The sequence below is a fragment of the Triplophysa rosa genome, linkage group LG7 (genome assembly GCF_024868665.1).
Source record: "Triplophysa rosa linkage group LG7, Trosa_1v2, whole genome shotgun sequence".
NCBI lineage: Eukaryota > Metazoa > Chordata > Actinopteri > Cypriniformes > Nemacheilidae > Triplophysa > Triplophysa rosa.
Window position 1 is genome coordinate 3,160,224 of NC_079896.1, and position 23,230 is coordinate 3,183,453.

At 38.3% G+C, this 23,230-nt stretch overlaps 2 protein-coding genes across 2 annotated transcripts; one reads left to right on the top strand and one right to left on the bottom strand.

Annotated features, from left to right (window-relative positions):
• The first annotated feature begins 308 nt into the window (after positions 1–308).
• mov10a (Mov10 RISC complex RNA helicase a) lies at positions 309–10,486 on the top strand. Its single transcript, XM_057337659.1, has 22 exons — positions 309–513; positions 784–889; positions 971–1,131; positions 1,406–1,647; positions 1,735–1,990; positions 2,145–2,276; positions 2,359–2,521; positions 2,606–2,757; positions 3,511–3,681; positions 3,912–4,059; positions 4,143–4,304; positions 4,441–4,544; positions 4,718–4,815; positions 4,893–4,991; positions 5,987–6,098; positions 6,196–6,313; positions 7,065–7,256; positions 7,507–7,569; positions 7,644–7,769; positions 8,005–8,093; positions 8,182–8,294; positions 8,590–10,486. The coding sequence occupies exons 1-22, from the start codon at positions 395–397 to the stop codon at positions 8,646–8,648; spliced, it is 2,985 nt and encodes a 994-aa protein (XP_057193642.1). The 5' UTR covers positions 309–394; the 3' UTR covers positions 8,649–10,486.
• Positions 10,023–22,975, bottom strand: rhoca (ras homolog family member Ca). The gene is made up of 5 exons (XM_057337660.1): positions 22,789–22,975; positions 14,748–14,905; positions 13,608–13,728; positions 12,306–12,436; positions 10,023–11,251 (listed from the first exon to the last, which is right to left on the bottom strand). Exons 2-5 carry the CDS (start codon positions 14,901–14,903, stop codon positions 11,078–11,080), a joined length of 582 nt encoding a protein of 193 aa, XP_057193643.1. The 5' UTR covers positions 14,904–14,905; positions 22,789–22,975; the 3' UTR covers positions 10,023–11,077.
• Positions 22,976–23,230: the final 255 nt, after the last annotated feature.

Genomic DNA, 23,230 nt, shown 5'->3' on the forward strand with positions numbered 1-23,230 from the left:
TTCCCATCCATACATTTCACTATCAAAGATAAGTGTCGTTCCTGCTCCGCCTCACATATTTAGGTAGCGTCGCAAAACAATTTGAAACGAATTCTAAATATAATTTTATTTTTTAACATTTATTACTTCTGAAACTTTATAACAAAAACTGATTTACACGAATATTATAACTTAGTGAGAAGCCAGGAAGTCGAATGATTTATTTCAATTGTGATACATAATTCAAAAACCTTTCGTTTGACTCTGCCACTGTAATTTGTTGACGAACCCAGCGATCACTGTTGAACTGAGTTTCACGTTATGTGACTGACTGTACAGTTTCGATTCCGGAATCGCATGGAGTGGACCAAATAACACTAAACATACATCACTTACACACAGAACCGACAGAACAATGCCTTCTCTCAAAGCATCATACGAAGTAGGACTAGATTTCCTAGCGTTTTTGGGGGAGAGGATATCAAAAACAAACAAAAAGGAGCTTCAGGACATTTACAACTTAGAGTTTAAAAGGTTTGTAGTCTTTCTGTGGTTTTAAATAGTTTGTCATGTGTAAAACCACACTTGCAAATAAACCACTCGGACAGTTCTTGTGATGTTATTTTGCTGGTCTAAACCAGTATATTGTAAGTGTCACATATTATGTCAATACTAACCACACCTGGCTAATGCAATAACCTCTGTTTAGCTTGAATCAAGTAGTGTTGTTGTTGGTTTTAATATTATTCAAGTTTGAATAACTATTTGAATAACACTGTAACTGTTTGGTAAACATTGTTTTAGGAACGGAAGCCAGGAACCCAAGTTTTCCAATGTGGTCTACGCCTTACAAGTGTTCAATAAAGCCAGTACACGACCTGGGGAAATCATTTTCCATGGCAAACCACAGGTGATATGAAATATTGACTAGATGAATGTCACATTTGAGTCGTTTTGAAGTGATTCTCAAAGTGTGTTTTTCCTTTGACAGATGCGTGTGTATTACTGCGACCAGTGGAAATCCTTCACGCAGAAGAACGCCAAGGAAGCCGCCCCAGATTCAATCCCAGCATCCTCTTCTCCCAGTAACCCGGTCCTGACCTCGAAGAAGAAGCTGGCTCGAGAAATTCTCAAAAAGCTCAAAGTGAAACGGTGAGCGAAGTGTCAGACGGCCCATGTCGTATTTCTACTGGTTTATTGGATCAAATTGAATTGAACTGTTGGTGATAGAAAGAAACTGGACTATGTAAGTGTTGCCAATGACAGTTATGTTTCCCTGGGATAGGGGAAAAATATCTGATGGCCAAGAACACATTAATGCTTGTGTGGAAAAGATGATACGATCACATGCTTTGGACGGTTTATTGCTATTCGAAGCCGTTCCTAAAGACATTTCACCTCACAGTCACATGCTTCTCTGTTTCAGGGCTAAACTCATCCAGGACAAATGTGGTGTTGAAATAACCTCTGACCCCAAGGCCACCAATGGAAAGATAGCTTTCATTATCAAAGAACTGGGCGAGCTGTTTGTAGTTAAGTTTCACATTGTGAATCGGGGCCAGAGCTGCGTCTACTTCACCTACTACACGGCTCTCCACAACATGCGTTGCTTTACTCTAGTGGACGCCCGGAGAGTCAACCGCGTTTCCCCTCTTCTCCTGTGCCCGGGTGAGGACGAGCCTGAGACCTCCATCGAATGCATAGACATATGAATGAGCAGCGACAACCTATTCATGTGTGACCTCTAATCAACAGATGAGAGTTATGCTGTCGAAGTCCACTACAATGTCCAGTTTCACGGACACTTTCCAGCCACCATGTACTTTGAGTTCTGCCCGGAGTCGGAGCCCCCCGGTGCTGCTAAACCTTTCTGTATAGTCAGGGAACTGGAGGCAGTGGTCCAGACACAGCTAGCCGCAGAACTGGGCCCAAAGAGCCCGTATAACCCCAAACAAAACCGACGACTCCGTCCGGGGGACAGGATTGTGGAAGTTGGGGTTCGGCCTGAGAGGTTAGATCGATCTGTCTGTCTGTTTGTTTAGATGCGTGTCTGTTTGTCCACGATATAATGACTATTTCAATATATGCATTTCATTTAGAAGCTTAAAATAAGAAGATGATTTAATGTTGTTAAACTGTTCCTCTTTCCATCCCATTTTTCCTAGTTTTTCCAGGCTTGCTCAGGTCAAGCTCAGTGATTACAAGTACCCCCCCTACTTAAAGCTTCTGGCCCGACACATGCTGGAGGACTCCGAGCGTCTTTCTGCCTTTGCAAAGCTGCAACTTCCCAGAGTGAGGCAAGCATGTGCCTTTTGCATTTTCATTCTTTTTTCCATTCTGCATATTTGTGTAATCAAACTAGTTTCTGTGTGCTCTCAGACGGGTCCTGGAGAAGGAGCTGTGCATGAAGATGTACACGGAGCGCTTCCATCTCCTCCTACAGCTGGAGGAGATACAGATGGAGGTGGACATCAAGAAGTACGACCTCTACAATAAGACAATGACCCAGGACAAAATCAACAAGAAGCTGCTGGTTCTTAAAGTGAGCGAGAGGCGCCTGTTACTTTCTTAGGCAAGATTTTTCACTGTACGTTTTGGATGACTTTGTTTTGTTCTTGTATCTCAGGTACCTGGAGTGGCAGAGAACAGACCGTCTGTGTTGAGAGGAGATCATCTCAATGTCTTCGTGTCAGGGGACAAGAGCAACCCCGTCACCGTATATGAGGGTTTCGTCCATCGTGTCGAGCTGGAGAAAGTTAAATTAGGATTCTCTAAGAAGTAAGAAATTGGGAATGAAACGTCACATAAGGACAATTATAAACAGTGTTAAAGATGTAGTTCACTAAAGAATAAAAACGGTCATCATTTATTTACTCTCATATTGTACTCTCATAAACCTGTATGTGACTTTTTCTTCTGTGGAACACAAAAGATATTTTGAGAAATGTTTCAGTGGTTTTGTGTTCATACAGTGGAAGTCAATGGGGGCCAATGTTGTTTGGTTACCAACGTTCTTCAAAATATCTTCTTTTATGTTAAGATGATAAGAGTGAGCGATTAAAAAAATCATTTTTGGTGAACTATCCCTTTAACAAAGCTAATAGAGTAAGTGACCTTAAATGTTTGGACGTAATGCATATCCAAAGTTAATTATATAAATTTATATAAAATTGTATTGTTTTATTCATATTTTGAATCAAATTTTATTTTTATTTATTCACTTTTCATGTTTGTATTTGGTTAATTTTTTTACAGTTTTGCGTCGTGCTTTTTTAATTTTATTATTTATTTTTATATATTCTGTATATATATATATGTTACATTTATTTTTTATTTGTTTTAAAACATTTTTTACTGATTTTTATTTAATCATTTTAGTGACTAAATTGTATTAGTCAAACTTATTTCAGTTTATAGCTGAGGCAACATTTCTCATTTTTATTTAGCCTATTTCCAGTAATATAGTATTTTCTTGAATCTCAATAAACAAAAATGTTTGACTAGTTTACCGGTCTTGTTCTGTGTTCAAAGACTTCTCCAGAGGTTTCTCCCTAACATGAAGTTTGACGTGGAGTTCAACATCAACCGCTTCCCAATTAAACTCCAGCACAGAGCGGTGCAGCTCGCTGCTCATCACGGCCTGGGAGGAGTTCTGTTCCCCACGGATCATAACATCACTGAGATAACACTGCCAAATCTCAGGTCAGTATGCCCTAACACACACACACACACACACACACACACACACACACACACACACACACACACACACACACACACCTCTTCTCTATACACAGATACAATACGTCAACACATGCACAGACGTGTGCTGGAACCTCCTCGGTGATGTCAGCAGACGGAACAAAACAACAAGCAGAGCCTGTCTGTACACTTCCAGAACAATGCAAAGCTTTACCGTGTTTGTCCTTCAGAATGTTCAACAAAGATTTAGAGAAGAACCCAGAGCAGAAGGCGGCAGTCCAGCACATCTTGTCGGGCGTATCCAAACCTGCACCCTACCTGATCTTTGGACCTCCCGGCACGGGCAAAACTGTCACCATGGTAGAATCCATAAAACAGGTGATGTCATTGTTTTATTCTGGTTTACTGCAACCTATTGCGACAGACAGTCCATGTGATGTGTGTATTGTTGTTTGTGTTAGGTGAATAAGAGTGGCGACAAGGTCCATATCCTCGCGTGCGCTCCCTCGAATAGCGCCTGTGATCTCTTGTGCGAGAGGTTGTTAGGATTCGTGGATGGCCATCACCTCTATCGTCTGTATGCATCGAGTAGAGATTCGAGCTCTGTACCAAAGAAACTGCTGGTGAGATGGAAAATCAAGATTTAAAAAAACACAACATTCCAAAAAATACGATATTTGAAAAACGTGTTCAAAAAGCATGCGTTGATATGCTAGCAAATACAATTGTAACGTCCTACTGTCGACTGTTTATAAACAGAAACACAGCAACTGGAATGAGTCTGAGCAATCCTTCACCTTACCTTCGGCTAAAGCTATGATGGACTACAGGGTCGTCGTGGTTACCTTGGTCACCGCAGGAAGGTACAGCACACTTTCTTCTAACAATAATACTGTATGCCACCTAAATCCTGGTTCTTGTAACACTAATGTCAAATCATCATTTTTTTTACTGTCAGGCTACTGTAGTTTGTGCTGGCGTGAGGCATCTAGACTGTGCTGTAAATGAATATTAATTTTGTTTGCTTGCTCCACAGGTTGGTGTCGGGCGGCGTCGCTAAGGGCCACTTCACACACATTTTCATCGATGAGGCTGGACAGGCCGTGGAGCCCGAGTGTGTCATCGGGATAGCGGGTAAATGAAGGAAAATTAAAACGTGATTGAAGCAAAGGAGTGGTTTTTTCACTTACATTGTCCTCTCTGTGCTTCAGGTCTGCTCGACCCGGCGAAGGGTCAGTTGGTTTTGGCCGGAGACCCTCAACAACTGGGCCCCGTCCTGAGATCTCCACTGGCACAGCTATATGGAATGGGTACTTGCTGATGTTATATGACCTCCGTTATTGTTTTCCACCGTATTGCTTTGTTCGTGGTGCTAGATATCAGTACTATTGCTCACACTTAGAAATGTCTTCAGCAAGCTTATACTGCTTGCTAGACGTAATCTTAAAGGGATGGTTCACCCAAAAATGAAAACGCTGTCATCATTGTTTCAAACCTGTATACATTTTTTTGTTATTTGGATGAATGTGAGTAATCATTCACTACAAATATTGTATATTTTTTTGTTCTGTTGAACACAACATTAGATATTTTGAAGCATTTGGGAAAGCAAACAGGTCTGGGGCACCATTAAAGTGATACTTTACCCAAAAATGGAAATTCTGTCATCGTTTACTCACCTTCGAGTTGTTCCAAATCTGTATAAATGTCTTTGTTCTGATGAACACAGAGAAAGATATTTGGAAGAATGTTTATAACCAAACGGATCTCAACACGCATTGACTCCCATAGTAGGAAACATTACTTTATCATTTGTTTTGTTCTGTTGAACACAAAAGAAGATATTTTGAAGAATGTAGGACAGCAAACAGTTCTGGGGCACTTTTAACTACCATTGTTTTTTCCCTACTATGGTAGTCAATGGGTGTTGAGATCTGTTTGGTTATAAGCAATATTCCAACTATATTTCTGTGTTCATCAGAACAAAGACATTTATACACATTTGCAACAACTCGAAGGTGAGTAAATGATGACAGAATTTTCTTTTTTGTGTGAACTACAATTTTAACTTTTCCTACTATGGTAGTGAATGATGTCACAGAACTGAAAATTGCTAACATTCTTCCAAATATCTTTCTTTGCGTTCAACTGAACAAAGTAATTTATACAGTTTTGGAACAACTTGAGGGGTGAGTAAATAAGGACGGATTTTTTTTTTTTGAGTGAACCGTGCCTTTAAACCTAAATTTAGCTAGATTTTATTTCTGTTGAGAAAAGTGAATAAACATCTGCCGGTATATAACAGGGCAGTCACTCCTGGAAAGGCTGATGAAACAGAACAGTCTCTATCAGAAGATCCAGGATGACATCCCTAGATATGACAGTCGCTTTGTCACCAAACTTCTACAGAACTACAGGTGCTGGTCTTTTTTATCGTTTTTACAAAGTGAGAATTTGTTGAGGGATCACTTATCATCCAGTTCTCAACTCTTTCATCATTTTTCTCCATCCCAGGTCTCACCCTGCCATCCTCAAGATCCCCAATGAGCTTTTCTATGAAAATGAGCTGCAGGTGTTTGCTGATCAGATAGAGCGAGAGGCTTTCTGTCAGTGGGAACATCTTCCTAAGAAGGTAAAAGACCTAAAAGCTTGTTTATTCTGATTTGTTGTCCGTGTCTATTACGTATATGTCCCACGATGTGATCAATTCAATTCTCTATTCGGCGGCGGAAAAAATTAAGAGAGCATTTTAAATTTCCATTTAATCAGCATTTCTAGATGTATTGTGGTCATTTCGGTTCAGTGTCTGTTGAATTTCAACAAAATCAAACCTCAGGAGTGACATAAAGTACAGCAATGTGAAAGACTGACAGCATGAGAAGACACATGAAAACTGTAATAAAAATCCAGGTTTTCACATAAAAATTAATGTTTGAACTTTTCCTAAATACATGTACAAATAGTACTGTCGTATTGCTCAAAAGTGAATCTGAACGTGTTTTCTTTGCAGTATTTGAAGTCTGAAAAAAATACAGAGCATCTTTTCTGTTATTTTCAGTCTTCATTTTCTGCAAATACATGCAAACAGAAACAATGTTTTTATTGGAGATTTGGGAGAAATATTGTTAGTAGTTCACAGAATGAAGCAAAAATGATCATTTTACCTAAACATACCTATAAGTAGTAAATTCAGAAAAACGGAAAATCATTTTTAATGCAGCTGTATATAAAAATCTATTAAAACATATACAATTACTAATTTATCTATGTTTCTGATATTTGATGCCACACTGGATAAGTTGAGTATACACAAATGCAACAGTGTTTTTAGCTGCAAATGTTGTAAATCTGTGATTAAAGCGCTTTGTTTCTGTGATAAACAGGGATTTCCTGTTGTATTTCATGGAGTGATGGGGAAAGATGAAAGAGAGGAAAACAGTCCCTCATTCTTCAATGTGACTGAGATCGAGGTCATCGCCAGCTACCTCAAAAAGCTCATTCAAACGCAGGGCAAGAAAGGTCTGCCAAAATTAGGAATTCAGGACATCGGCATCATCGCCCCTTACAGGAAACAGGCAAGACTGCAGTAGCAGTGCCCTAGCAACCACCAAAAACATTTTAGCAACTGCATACCAAAGCCCTAGCAACCACCTAAAACATTGTACAATGCAGTCAGTAAACATTTTTAATAATCATTTATTTAAAAAAATAAATGAATATTTAAATGTTATGCATGTATAATTTTTTTGTAATAATACATTTGTAAAAATTGCCAAAGCTGAAAATGTTTACTCTCTAACTGAAGGGTTTCTCTTTAACTCAAAGGTGGAGAAAATCCGCAAAGCTCTAAACACCGTGGCTGAGTTGAAGCAGTGGAAAGAGATCAAGGTCAGCTTGTGTGTTTTCTCTACTCAACAAACTTTCTGAGGTCAGAATGAGACTTTTATCGGTTTGTTTTACAGGTGGGGTCGGTGGAAGAGTTTCAGGGTCAGGAGAGAAAAGTCATCGTAGTCTCTACTGTCCGCAGCAGCGTCAACTACGTGAAGATGGATCAAGACTTCAACATCGGCTTCCTCTCAAATGAGAAGGTTTTTTTGGCATTGCAGCACCACGTGGGAACACGCAAACTGATTTAATTTGTAGCTTGAAAGCACTTTAAATGGTTTTGGATAAATGGTCTCGTAAATGTTCATTTAAGGAATCGGACAACATGTGATAAGAATAAGTCGAAGTTCGAAAGTTTATTACAGAAGCTCATAGAAACGAATCAGCTCAAATTCCAGTTCAGTTTTTAATCATTTGTTGGACTTCTGTTGCCCACAGAGGTTTAACGTGGCCATCACTCGTGCCAAAGCACTGCTCATTGTGGTGGGAAACCCGGTCATCTTAAACAAAGATCCTACTTGGCAGAGGTAAGACCTTAAGGAGCTCAAAGACCTCAATGAATTTGAAACTTTAATGGGACCTCAGACCGATCGTGTCGTCTCGTTTGTGTCTCAGGTTCATCCGGTACTGTGAGCTCGAGCAGGGTTATACCGGCTTCGACTACAAGGATGCCGAAGGAGAGGAGGATGTGGTCACTCGGCTTGCATCTTTAAAGATCACCTCCGATGGTATGCATCCCTACACGACACGTCCCAAAGTCTTATGGAACGGTTTCCCGGACAGGGTTTAAACCTAATCCCAGATTAATTTCTTTGTTAGAGGTGTCTTTATCGAAAACTACTTGCATTGACATATCTTAAAATATGTCAGTGTGATTGATTTGTCTCAAGATGTACACCAGTACAGTAGTATGTTTTTGAATATCCTAATTTAACTAAAGCCTAGTGCTGGTTTAATATAATCCCTGTCCGGGAAACCACCCCTATAACCTTGCATGACTCAACCGTGTGTGTTTGTGCACAGATATCGACGAGAGCCCACTACAACAGCACGTGCAAACCGAGTGGAGAAGTGAACATTGAGGACCAACAAACTATCAAACCAGACAATCACTTTGCTGCAAGAGAAACAGGGAATTCAGCTTTTAACCAATAAGCAGTATTGATAAAAAATCATGAAAACTTCTCGTTTATTGCATTGACGGCATTTTATTCATAATTCAGAATCAAGCGAACACTATGGAGATTGTATGGTTTATGCAGTCTAGCAGACTCAAGTATGCAGTCAGTATGATATCGTGTGAATCTCTTCAGGTAGTCGACACTGAAAATGACAGTGCTTGAAAAATTACCAGAGTATTACAAAATATGCAAACGGCTTGCTTATTTATCCTCATGTCACGTATTTCATCATGTATTTGTTTACCTTTTGTTCATTTCAGCTTAACCTGGTTGGGCACGCTTAATTTAAGGCTGATTTGCGCATTTCAAATGCTTCTTAGCACTTTACTGGAACGTTTCTAGAAAATAATACATTTTTATTGGGTTTGAATAAACAAACAGAAAAATATATATTTTATATATTGTGTGTTGCAAGTAACTTTTGGGGAATTTATGATTATTACAAATACATTTTTGTGAAACTGTCTTTGCAAAACATGCTGAAACAAATATCCGAATTATTTTAAGTCCATGCCAGACAAATTGTTTTCTTCTGCTTTTTAAGACAACAAATACGACAAGCTGAACAACATTTCGCACAATTTCACGCAAAAGAAGCACAACGTTATTCTGTTTCCCAAAAAATATTTTATTAACATAGGTTGGTTTACTTCATTTCAACATCGACTGCAATGCTGTTCCTGTTTACAAATTGTTACTATGAGTGCTCGTAAAAATCTGGAATAATAAATCATATTTAACACTTCCAGAAAAAAGGAAGAGACCCTATAAACACAGCAGAGGATTGATCTTACAGCTCCATGAGGAGCTCTGTATGCAAAGACTGGTTGCTGTAGTAACCAGGAATTTGCTCATGCAGACGATGACATCACAACATAACCAGTCCAGTGCTATTCACAAATGCACATCTTCTATGATGCGGTTTCATTGATGACTCCATAAACCAGTATACAAAAAAAGTTGACAAACATTTTGTGAATAGTGTTGTGCATTTCATTGTACAGTCAGTGCATTACAGTCAGTTTGTTAATAATGCCCCGTGTAAGTTGGTTCATGCCGCCTCGACAAACGCCAACATTTCAAAGAATCTAAAGTTGGTTGTTAAATGTTGGAAAACATCACATTCCCACCAATACTTAACCAGTTGGTGTCTTTCAATAACACGGCCTTTCGATAATGTAGAATTCGACAGCATGACGTCTCAAGCGTTCAAGAAAAACCCATTGACCATGAAATACCCAAAGAAAAACTTGCTATATAATATTTTTTATTCTAAAAAAGCTACACCATGCTTTCGATTTCAATGCTCGGACACAGACAGGAGACATCGAGTTACGTGTAACTGAAGTCAAACATTCTATGGTACCAGTGGGTACAGTAGTGAAATAATGGAATCTATACAGTAATGTTTTTATCTAGCCACTGACATCTGCAACTAGCAACTATCATGCAATGTTAAAACACTGATCATGTGCATATAAACATCCATCTGATCAAGAGCATCCCATACTTGCTTCTCGACCCGTACACATTACTAGACTGATAACCAAAGGCACACGCTTTCCGTGTGAGCTCGGAAGGCACTCGAAACCCGTTTATACTACCCAAACAAACCTCCCTAAACGAATATATAACCACATTGTGTACTTATTTAACATTTCTCAGTAGTGGAAACCTTCAGAGGCGATCACAGCTAAACATTTAGTGTTTGCGTTACGTGTTAATACTTAACTCGACCCCGTCTCTGAGGATATTCTGGGGCTGGTTTAACCTGTTTAGTATCTTATGTCAAACAGAATAATAAACTTTGTTTCAAAATGTGAAATTCTTAATGTACGAGAGGGTATAATATAACCAATATAACTCCACCTTTTGCATTTTGTAATATATTTAATTGGCTTATAGTTATTTATGTCTAGAAAAAGTGAGTCCTTTCAAATTCTGCAGGGAACTTTCACAAACGCACTGACTTCAAATTCTGTGCTACGTTTTATTAATTTAGAATAAAGGTCAAAAGGAAAATTTGTGCAAAAATACAATTACTATCGATCTCAATCTTACAGGACAAGCTGGAGTAGAAACTATTTTGTGCCTTTAAAGAAAGATCAAGGCGTGTAACATGACATCTAATCTGTCTTTCTGCCCAGCCCTCTTTTAATGCAGATTTTATTTTTGAATATTTCCCACCTGTTAGTTTTGCATGAAATGTGACATACTGTACAGTGTATTTATGCTGTTTGGTCAAATATATTTTGGAGTTTGGTGTATTCTGGTTAGCTGGGAGTCGTAACAGAATGTTCTGATTCGGCATCAACACGGCCGGACAATTCTCACAATATCAGACATCCGCTTCTCTTCTTCTTCTTTCGGACTTGCAGCGCTGCCCTGGTGGCCATTTCAAATACCTCCCTCACTCCATCCTTGGTCTTGGCCGAGCACTCCAGGCAGCCGAAGGCGCTGATGCGGTTCGCCATGTCTCTGCCCTCTTCCGGTTTAACAGGCTCCTGAAAAAACAAAGTTGGAAATGAATCATCACGTTCATCAAGATCCAGAAGCGAATTTTGCCTTTTCATTTAATCACAATGTTCATCATGATCAAAAAAAGCAATCTCTAACTTTTGCCTCTCTATTGCGGCTTCTGTTTGAAATTGCAGGGTTTTTATGTACTTCACATGAAGTTGTGAATTTGATTTAGCAAAATTTCACCCGACTGCTCAAATTATAAATCATTATTAGAAACGAACTGGGGTCAGGTAAGGAAACGCATCTTATTTTATGTTCTTTTTGTTTATTTTAAATAATTATAAAAAATGTACAAATTGCATCGTATACTGAAAAATTGCATTTGCAACGTTTATACGCAAGGCTCCAGAAATGTAAATTAAGAAAACAAACAAGCAATTTTCACTTTATGTTAATTGAAAACAAGATCCGTCTAGCGATTAATCGTGATTAATCACATCCAGAATAAAAGTTTGTGTTTACACAATATATGTCTGTGTACTGTGCATTTATATATTTTTCTTAAATATACATGTTTATAAATACAAAATGTATATGCACCGTGCACAGACATATATGATTATAAACACAAACTTTTATTCTGCATTCTGCATTGAACAAGCCCTACGTAAAACACAGTAAATTAAGTTAAAGTTCCAGGTCCGTTGCCAGCTAAAAGCATTTTGCTAATTTGATAAATACGCAAAGGTCGGGGATGTAAGGAACTTTAAAGTGACGGACATTAAGATTTCTGTGGCCGCCGACTCTCTGCAGGTCTAATCATGACACATTATGTCAATGCAGTTCATTTAATGGTCTTCTACAGTATACCTGAGGCCGTCTGCCCAGATTTAATAAAGGGAACACCACTGCACCCGAAACATCATTTAAGGATTGAGGTGCAGTACACATCACTCAGCCGTTGGACCGAACGCTCCGGTACGATATGATACGTTTGACAAACGATAATGATCAGGCCTTCTAAAATGACAGCAATGCTAGCTGCTAAGTGCATTTTAATGGAACTCCTCATAGAGGAGGCTCTGGTGAACACACCTGCTTCATCTTGCTCAGCTCTCTCCGCGTGTGCTCGTCGTTCCGAAGATCCTTTTTATTTCCTACGAGGATTATGGGAACGTTCGGGCAGAAGTGCTTCACTTCGGGCGTCCACTTTTCAGGGATATTCTCTGTGAAATGATGCAGACAAAATGGATGTTTATAGAACGTTTAGCATAGTTTTTTTTTAATCCAAATCAAGGTTTATGTTTTCAAAATCAATACCAAAACACTGCTGTAGAGATTGTAAAGCAGTCTTATAGCACATCACATCCTACTGTATGCTTCCTTTTAAAGAAATCAAACATCCTCTCAGCCTGTCAATCAATTTACCCGTTTGACTTGGTTGACATTTCTCAAAAGGGCGGTGACCATTTCTAGGAATAGATCACCCAAAAATGAAACCGAAATAATTATTTGATCATTTACTCACTTTCATGCCATTGTATGACTCGCTTTTTTTATTAAATTTCACAAAGCTATCGTTTTTACTTCCTTTTGGATACAAATACAGTGATATTTAGAATATTTTCCTCATAGAAAAAGTTAGGAAATGATAAAAGAATTCCTGTTTATGGCCTGTTTTCCTTAAAGGGATAGTTCACCCCAAAATAAAATATCTGTCATCATTTACTCACCCTCAAGTCATTTCAAACCTGTATGACTTTCTTTCTTTCAGAAAACACAAAAGAATATCTTTTAAGTAAATGACAGAAGTAAATGAGTAAAAAAAGAGTAAATGACAGAATTTGTATTTTTGGGTGAACTATCACTTTAAGACCTTTGGATGGTTATAAAACTTTGTTTTGTAATATGAATGTAATCCCAAGCAAAGACCGAATGAGAAAAATTAGAGATCTGCCCCAACAACTCAAATCCTATTATATAAGAGTCATTTCTATGCAACATAACTAAGCATGTGTTTCGCACCAACATTCAGCCCCACAACAGCTAGGGGAATGTGTCATCGATGCAGTATAACCGCTCAAATATTTAGGCGATATGAATCTGATGAATCACACAATGAATTCGTAAGAATACCCGCAGAACCGTCTGCGATAAACTTTTATCATGCTAAGAAGATAGCAACATTTCTGGCTCTGATTTTTAGTAAGAAAGAACCAGGATGTTCAAGTCGAGATAACCAGCTATGATGTCATGGACAAAAGAGTAATCTTGACGCTCATCCGCTCACAGACAAAACACAGGAACTTCCCGCAATGGGGATGACTCAAGCTTTCTCCAAGTGACTCCAAATGAAAAGCAAGCTAATGGTTTTGGTGTGTTGGACATTGTGATTACCTAAACTGTCAGGACTGTCTATGGAGAAGCACATGAGAATGACGTCTGTGTCTGGGTAGGATAGAGGTCTCAGGCGGTCGTAGTCTTCTTGCCCCGCCGTGTCCCACAACGCCAGCTCCACCTATTGAAGAAAACACCAACGAATGACTCAAGACGACTTGTCAAATCCTTCCATGAGTGGTTTAGCATTGAATTATTAGCTTGATATTAATAATAATAGCCTGATTACATACAAAAACCATGTTTACTTGAATTTTCAGAAAAACTGTATTGTATTATAAACCGCTCTTCCGTTTGTCATGGACACTGTGCATTACTCATATCCTGATAAGATTTAGTCACTGTAGTCAACAGCCACCTCTACCTTAAAAGCTAGAAAACAAAATGCCGTGATTTTAAAATCTATCACCGGGGTATAAGGATAATAAAATGTTCCCAGAGGGCGGAAAGATTTATGGGAAGCGTTTGTGTTTTGCTCAAGCAGCTTATTGAGAAACAAGGCAAACTCTGAGCAGCATCACTGAGGACGGTTTTAAGATACCGTGGTAAACCATGTACAGAATGAGAATTCAACTATAGGGGTTGGCAAGTAAAAACAGTGGGGGCAGGGATATCTTGAGTCCAGACAGGAAACCAGGAAGAACAGCCATTTCCTGTTTTGCCAAGTCTCTTTTAGATTTGGTAGCGGTCAGTACCGCACAACATCAGAACTATGAGCCGTCTGTCAGATGTGATGAAATAACCCCTTCACATCGCCCGGTCCCAAACAATGACTATTATTTCCGGCTAGCAGCGCTACTCGGCAATCGTTTGGATAAATATTTGGATGAGGTATCTGGAGAGAAGGACTTCATACTGTTGATACGTTCTGTGTTTATAATCAAAACAACAAACAACAATCATTCGTTGCTGTCAGAATTTGTTGTGGTGACTGGCGATAATAAATAAACAAACGCATAAATAAAAGAAACGCATTCTAGGTCACTGACGCATCTCGCAGTAATCAGCTTGGGTTTAACAATCTGAGGGAGAAACTCTAAACTGACCCAAACCTGGAAGTCAACCTGAAAATACTGTGAAAACCAAATGTGTTTTAGACAAGTTGCATAAACACGGGGTGAAAAAAGAATCAATACCAACCTGTTTGCAATCTACTTCGATGTCTGCGATGTAGTTCTCGAACACAGTGGGCACGTAGACTTCTGGAAACTGGTCTTTGCTGAACACTATGAGCAGACAGGTCTTCCCACAGGCTCCATCTCCCACGATCACAAGCTTTTTCCTTAGGGTCGCCATACCTGTTTAAACAAACACATTTGAACTTTAACATCAGATTACTGGACTATCAAACACCTCCTAAATGGAATAATTAGATAAAAAATGAATTTTCCTTTTTTAAATTAAAAACTATTCTTTGTGTAAACATGGTAAGTTTTAGCAATGAGATTTTGAGAGTATGAAAGCGAATGGACACACATTGCACATATGTTGCCTGCTTAGTTACGTTGCCCGTCTGAGGATGGAAAACTGTTCAACAAATGTAGTTTAAGAAACAAAAGACATTTGTGAGATAAAGCTTTTTTTAAAATAAGTGTGATATGACCACTTTAAGACCGAAGACCAAAAATCGCCTGTGAAAAAGCTATTCACACTCAACATGATGCAGTTTTTTGTTAGAAAAGTTTGCATACACTAAACCAGGATAAGTTTGCAATACTCCAAAAAATGAAGGCAACTCATTGCCTACATTTTTTTGAGTTTAGGACGTTCTTGGTTTAAGTAAGTAGAACTTGTTAAGTAATTTGGATTACTGTTAAAGGGATAGTTCACCCAAAAATGAAAATACTGTCATCATTTACTCGTCCTTATGTAATTTCATACCTGTATAAATTAGGGTAAATTCGGGTAATCTGGGACATTTTTTGCAATTTTGACTTCTGCGATTTATTTCGATATCTATCTAACACATTAGATCAACATATTAGACTTTTCTGAAATCCCTAAAATGTTTTCTAACCACACCAGAAGAAAGAATGTAGATATTATACCCAAAGGAGACAAGCCACACCTGTTTTTGTGCCAAATATATATATATATAAATATTAGCCCTTGTCATTGGACTTATAAAGTCCCTAAATGCACATTTCCCCCATTTGAAGACTGTCCCAGATTACCCAAAGCATGCTGTCCCACATTCTCAATCACATTTGACAATGCGGGACAACACAAAATGTTTGAAAGAAAAAAAACCTAAAACACATTTTCAACACTTTAATACATATTTTGTTGCTAGAATAGATCACAAACATAATTTGACAGCAATTAGGAACATTGTCTTATTTTTGACAGATTTATGTCCTTTAACATTAATTCAGTCAGAATCTTATGTCACTGACCTTTGTCACGCAATTCCAGGGGAGCTTCTTGATTGACAAGTGCCCCGCCCCTTTCTGTGCAATCGCCACATGAACTCAACTCAACTTTATTTTTATGTGATTTTTATGTGATGTCATGTGACTTAAAATCACATGAAGTCATGTGATTTCAGTCACATGACATCCATGCTAAAATTACAGTAAAAGTCCTGTTGACTAAAATTTGATAGAACAGGAAATAAACACACTAGAGTTTAGGTGTCCCAGATGACCCTAATTCACCCTACTTTGTTCCGATGAACACAGAGATATTATTTGGAAGAATGTTAGTAAGTTTCAGTTCCGGGACATCATTGACTACCATTGTAGGAAGAATTAAATGGTAGTAAAGGTGCCCGAGAACTCTTTGTTTTCCTAAATTCTTCAAAATATCTCATTGTGTGTTCGACAGAACAAAAAAAATACAATATTGTTTTTCCTACTATGGTAGTGGATGATGTCCCAGTACTGAACATTGCGAACATTCTTCCAAATATCTTTCTCTGTGTTCATTCGAACATGGACATTTATACAGATTTAAAACAACCTGAGGGTGAGTACACGATGACAGATTTTCATTTTGGGGTGAACTATGCCTTTAAATGAAAGTTTCTATTTTTTTGTTAGTGTGACTTAAAATTTCATTTATCTTTCTCATTAAATTAAGTAGACAGACTTATTTTTTAAGTACACAAAGATGCATTTTTAAATTAGCTTCATTTTTTAAGTTTCTTTCATTATACAAATTTCTTAGTTTTTTATGCATAAATCAAACACCTTGACTTATGCAACTCAAAATGAGCAAGAAGAGATTGATTTCAGAACTGACATTAGCATAGTTATTGCTCATTGGTTAAACAACTAGTGGTGATCCGTGATCCGTACGGATCGTGCTCTACGGTGTGGAACGCATGTGACCCGCGGATTAACAGTAAGTTTATTCATCATTGAGCGCGCACACGCACACGCTCTCGCTAGCTCTTATTTTAGTTTTGGTCAAGTAGACCATATTTTTAAGCCCTCTGAGTGTAAATTCCTCAGACCAATGTTATCGTAATACTGTCAACCACAAGTCGCTCGCCATAACAGCAAAACAGACCTCAAGGCTTACGATAACCGCTAAATTAAGACCAGATGGAGAAACCGTGTACGATTCTGACACAAACATCTGTCCGACGCGAAACCGATATAAACTCGCAAACTAAAACATGCATCATAACACACTCGGGGCTACTCAACCGAACCGATCTCTCCACATATACTTGCAATAGCTATCCAAACGTTCATTCATATCTACAATTAAATATTCAGATCACATCCTGCGAAATGATGTACCGTAAATGTCAAAGTAAAGTGTTTCCGTGTTGAGGAAACTAATGAGACCCTAAATGAATGTTCAATGCAACAAAGACTGAGAAGTTTGTTCTCAGAGAGTCTTTTATTTATTATTCACATATTCCTGTTACAGAAGTCAGTCATGCCAAGATATGAATGCACTGCAAGTCATTTTACAAATTTGGCACATTCTATAACCACATCCATCTCGTGCATTTCTTCGCCCGACATCCATTTCTCCAACTCACCCCCATACAGGAGCCACTAGCAGTGCAATAACTCAGAGAAAAGAAGGTGAAGCTCATGTGTCTGCATGTGGGTGATGAGGGAATATGTGCTGCACCGTGATGAATGCGTGTCAGTAAAGCACAGCTGTGCGTGGCAAGTGCTTCCAAAGCGCTAACATGAGCACTTATCAACAGACCTCCATCAGATTGTGCTGGAAAAGAAAGACCTTTATTTTTAGCACGGCCATTTCCATCCCGCACAAAGCTTCATCCACCCACAGGAAACTTTGGGTTTTATTTCCCAGTAACACAGACTTCAGAGAAATAAGCCAAGAAGAGGGGGATACATCATACATCAGTTTCTTTTTCTGCTAATCTGGGACGATGGTTTTGACCTAACAGAGCAAATCAAGCAAGAATTGTTGGCCTATTGTGTTGCTATCGTGTCTACACTAACGTCACTATTAACCATTACTAAATGTAGCCTACTGGCTGTATAATTTGTCATTTTAAATACACTGTTTGCAAAAACGTTTAGGGTCAATTGCTCATTGTTTATTAATGTTTAAAACAAAACAAAAAAGTAACCTCATCAAAACTAAAGAATAACTTAAATGTAACTATGGAAATTATGCTTAGTAAAGAAAAATTCAAAATAAATCAAAATGTTTCATTTGAGTATATTTCTATATTTTAGTGTAGTTACAGTGGCTTAGAATGTGCAGAAGTGAACGTCTTTATATTATATTGAAAGCCAGTCTATTAAAACAGAATTTCACTTCAAAATTTGCCCCCGTTGACTTTCCATAGTAAAAAAGTGAATGGGGCAAATTTTGATGTGAACTTCTCCTTAAATGGCTCTTATTGGCTGCACTTTTATAAAACAAAACAAAAAAAATCTGAGCACAATTATATTTTTGTCAAGCAAAAAAGTACAATTCTTTTACAATAAAATAATAATAAAAATTAATATTATATAAATATAAATTAAATAAAATATAAATAGTTATATTATTAGACACAAGGCAAACACAGACCGGAAGTTAGCTGCAGTCCCGGCAGGCAGATCCGATGAAACGGTCTATAGAAAGTATAATATAACTCACATGAGACCCGGCAAACAGACATTTCTAAAGCGAAGTTAAGGTTAATCTCTCTTTACAAGCTTCTGCGTAGAATAAACATTCTACCTCATAGATTTATCAATTCAAATCAAATCAATTCAAGTACTATAGTATGTTAGTTAAACACTTGCAGTCGACAGACGTTAGCAGACATGACATCAAAAAGCAGTTGCACTTTCATTTAAATGCCGTAAAGATAAAAAGTTGACCTTAACTACAGTAGCTTTCCTACTCATGAGCCGAACTGAGTGATATCAGGACTGGAATTCCCTGTTGTTTTCCGGTCTTGCTGTTGTGTGTCATATACTTGAAAACACCTTACGATGAGCGATTTAAAAAACGGCCTTTCAATTCAACAACAAAAGAGAAGCCGATGAATAGAGAAGAGCAGGTAGTTCAGGTTACAGACACAAACGGAACGTGCTTCAATCGTTTCAACTGTTCTTGCGCTGACAGTATATGTTAAAGTTGCAGAATTAAGTCACACTGCTGTGACTACATAAATGAACTTGCCCAAAAAGATGTTTTTGATGACTCACTAGTCTTGCATATGAACATCGTTTCTATTAACATAGCTAGTTTGTAGCAGAGGTTTGGTTTACAGGAATTTAATTCATTTCAAACAATAGAAACACATCATGTGCTTTTAAAGCCACAATATGGAATAATTTTGTTATGAAATATCCAAAAATCACTTGCACAGTGTGATATATTTCATGCAGTTGTGTACTTACATTATCCCAAATGTTCCCAAGAATGTGCAAATCCAGAGAAATTCCTATTTAAAATAATGGCCCGTCCCTTGTATTTGTCACATATCAGTGACTTAATATCCGGTGCTCCGCACTACCCTCAGTTTCCGGTTGTAGAAACTACGGCAACACGCAAATGCGGAAGTGGTTATACAGCATCTGGGACGCAGCATCTGTTGTTCTGTTATTATGGATCATGATTACTCTTTAGCGAGTAAAGGAAACCCAAAAAAGCGTAAACGTAGGCCAAATGAGGCAAGCAGGCTTGTGGACAAACGAAGAAATAAAACAAGAATTAATATCGACGTGGCTATAGACGTGGCGTTTTCTAAATGGAGAGAGCTTCGCGACAAACTTGGACTCGACAGAGACTCCGCTCTCGCATGTGTTTTAATAGACAGGTAAGCTAAGAAAATGTTATTGTACACAAAATACTCATGCACAGATTATTTGAATAGTTATGAATGCAGTTACCCTATGAAATACAGTATATGTTGCACAAAAATATGTAGCCAATAACGTTACTTGTAAATGCTGTGGGTTCGTTCAAATTTACTTTTTAAACGACGGTTGTATGACTGTTTTAAACGCGTAAGACTGTGTAGCATTACGCTACCAAATCAATTGACAAAGTCCAATATCAGTCGCGGGTTAACGTAGCATTACATTCCATGTTTCTTGCAAGCTAATTCATTACGATGACATAAAATAAAATTAATTCATTACCTCATCCGTGAACATGATGGGCGATCTCCATACGCCTCTGGATGGTTAAAACGACATGTCCCATAATTCCACTCTCCTATATAACGTCATTTAGCTTCGCCTTTTGTTGTCGTTTCGAAAGTGCGCCATCTAGCGGTCCAAATATTCCATATTGTGGCTTTAATACAATGAAGTAGCACAGTTGATGTACAGCTCACTGACCGTAAGTTTCCTCATGTTCTAAAGCAGGTTACAAGGTTACATAACCAGAGCAAGGGACTAAAAAACAAACTGAAAATGGCACATAACCGACAAATAACTTAAGAAAAACATGTGGCATGAGCAATTCGAAACGTCATAGCCGGCCCGGCCCAACTGTGTCTTTACCTTCAGGAAAGAGTTTTTTCTTCTATGAGGTGACGCATATGTGGAATGTTCCTTGCATTATGCCACCAAAACCAAAACAAGAACATGAGGAACAAAATCACCTCTTGACTTGACGTGCATTTTTACAGAGAGACAGAGCGGTTCATTGTGTGTATGACCCTGCAGCCGTCTCACTTCCACCTGCCGACCTACGTTTCTCATTAGAAAGTGTTAATGAGAAGAAAAGAGAGTTAAAGAGGACATCAAACCGAGTTTGGACAAGAAGAGGTCCAGTTTCACTACACATTGATATGCAAGACTTGCGTCCTTGTTTTACCTTCCTCAAATGTGATCTACCGTCCATATCTCTCTATGATCAACAGTGTGTAGGAGGAATTTGCTAGAAATGATCCACTTTCTCAAGGTGACTACACACACACAGACAAACAAACATGTAACCACTAGTACTTAACTAGAAACTCAAGTTAAAACAACAGAAAAAGTTGAACTAAAACAAGGTGGTCTTGTGGAATGAGAGCAGGCATTTTCAAATTAAGGTCTTCATTGTTTTTCCAGCTTTTATAACATTGCTGTCGTTGCCAGCTTTTCGCACAATAATCCTATTATATTTGAATTCATTATGTGACAGCCGGGGTAACTAGAAGCTTCTTACATCATGTCCTTAGGAACTATTCAGATTGAATCATTCTGTAAACAAAGTTGAGTTATACTTATTAACACAGGACATATGCAGATTTATTCAATTCAACACTAATAATCTAAATCACATCTAAAGACTATAAGATATATATATATATATATATAAAAACACAAATATATATCTAACCCCCACACAGAAAACTAGTCCAGGTAGGGCTTTAGTTTGTCTTGTACTGTACTGTAAATCAAACACATCACATGATCACAAAATAAAATCCACAGCATGGTTTATGTGCCTAAAGGGTTGTGGACGTGAAAATGCATTTTCTGCTCAGAGCAAGAAATCTTATATGTGTGCCAAAGTTCACCATATGGCAGCCTGACAAAGTCTGTCAAGGGCTTATAGAACAGGAGGCAATTCGTTGTCCTGATCCGAGATCAGCCAAAGAGGCAATTCCTGTAAAGTTACAATCTACAGTAACCAATTGATCCTTGTCTGGGGTCAAATTCCAAACAACATTACTGCACCATGTGCAGTTGTACCAATATGACATGTGCAAGACTATAAGCCAGATATTGACAATCAAACTGCAATGAAAACAAGTTTTTTTTTCATAAACAGCAGCAAGTATGTTTGACAGGTCTTATTTATTCAGTAGCACACTATCATCTCTCTCCCTCTCTCCAATGCAGAATAACTTTAGTTTTCTATGTATTCATTGTTTTCTATATTATTAATGTTCAGTCTTGTTATGAACTCATATTAATTGAGAAAGTACACAACTGTCCCTTTAAAAATGTATGTCATAGCGCTATTTACATTTATGCAGATGCTTTTATCCAAAGTGCATTCATTTCAAACGAAACATTTTTTTCTCCGTATATGTTCCCTGGGGATCTAGTATTTAACTAATGTCAAAAGCTAAATAATTCAAAACAAAAACAAAAAAGTAAGATATCTAAATCTAAACAAACTGCCATTAACTACTCTTATGACTTTAATGTTCTTGGAATAAATGACACAATATATTTCAGATTTGTCAGATTTGTGTAAAACGCCGGCAACAGCATTTTCCAGCAGGCCCATCTAAACGCTCAACGGGCCATTAGAAGCCTTCGGCCTAAGGCTCATTTTAAGGTGGCGGTTTCGAAAGCGTGACAGTGATGAGGCCACATGCAGTCCCGACAGTCACTTCGGCGGAACAACAGGTTAGTAAACTGCCAGACTGGGTTTAAGAGAAAAGTTTGAACACAACTACTGAAGCACTGCCGACTGCAACGCCCAGAAAAGATACAAATGTAACAGTTGCTACTTTTATCTGTTACAATGTAGCGAAGAACATCCGTTCGAATTCGCGGTCGTTTTGTATCAACCGTTACACTGTAACAAGCTATTAAACTCCAAATGTAAGTCTCGTAGTTTTTGAACTACAAATCTGACTAAATGCCTCTATAAAAACATCAGCAATCTCGTGTAAGTAACCCCGACGCGGTGGAGAGTTCGCGAGCCACCGCCTTCTTTCCTCAAACTTGTTTTTTACCAACATTTCCAAAGTCCGACGTTTCAGATAAAGCACGATCTATGCAAACGGAAATACCTTGTTTTTCCTCGAGGCGTTCGGGTGTCCCGGCAGATGATCTCGTGTGGAAGTTTTATCGCGATGTGGAGATATTTCACGGTATTACTGTTAAGAAACGAAGCTCGACTGACTGACAGAGGAGCCGCCCGCTGTAATGGGAATGATACGGGACCGCGACGCAGCTGATGTTGACTGCTGAAGGAGGCGTTTCGGCGTGCGAGGAGGATCACTGCGGTCCCTCCCTCCACCTCCGATAATAATGACATCATTCAGAAAACTGTGGAGGTAATGCCACCGAATTCAGGCTGATTTGCGCTTTGCCCTGTTATTACTGCTTGACTAACAGTAGTAGTCAGAACAGTATAATAGTATATATATATTATATAATATTTATTATAGGACAGCATCATCTATCTATCTATCTATCTATCTATCTATCTATCTATCTATCTATCTATCT

Bases quoted from the DNA above. Each gene is read 5' to 3' on its own strand.
- mov10a (XM_057337659.1), top strand. From the start codon at position 395: ATGCCTTCTCTCAAAGCATCATACGAAGTAGGACTAGATTTCCTAGCG. The intron at 4,816-4,892 runs GTAAATGAAGGA...TCTGTGCTTCAG, and splicing joins GTGTGTCATCGGGATAGCGG to GTCTGCTCGACCCGGCGAAG. The intron at 8,295-8,589 runs GTATGCATCCCT...GTTTGTGCACAG, and splicing joins TTTAAAGATCACCTCCGATG to ATATCGACGAGAGCCCACTA.
- rhoca (XM_057337660.1), bottom strand. From the start codon at position 14,903: ATGGCGACCCTAAGGAAAAAGCTTGTGATCGTGGGAGATGGAGCCTGT. The intron at 13,729-14,747 runs GTTGGTATTGAT...TTTCTTCAATAG, and splicing joins TCGAAGTAGATTGCAAACAG to GTGGAGCTGGCGTTGTGGGA. The intron at 11,252-12,305 runs GTGTGTTCACCA...TTGTTTTTTCAG, and splicing joins AGCTGAGCAAGATGAAGCAG to GAGCCTGTTAAACCGGAAGA.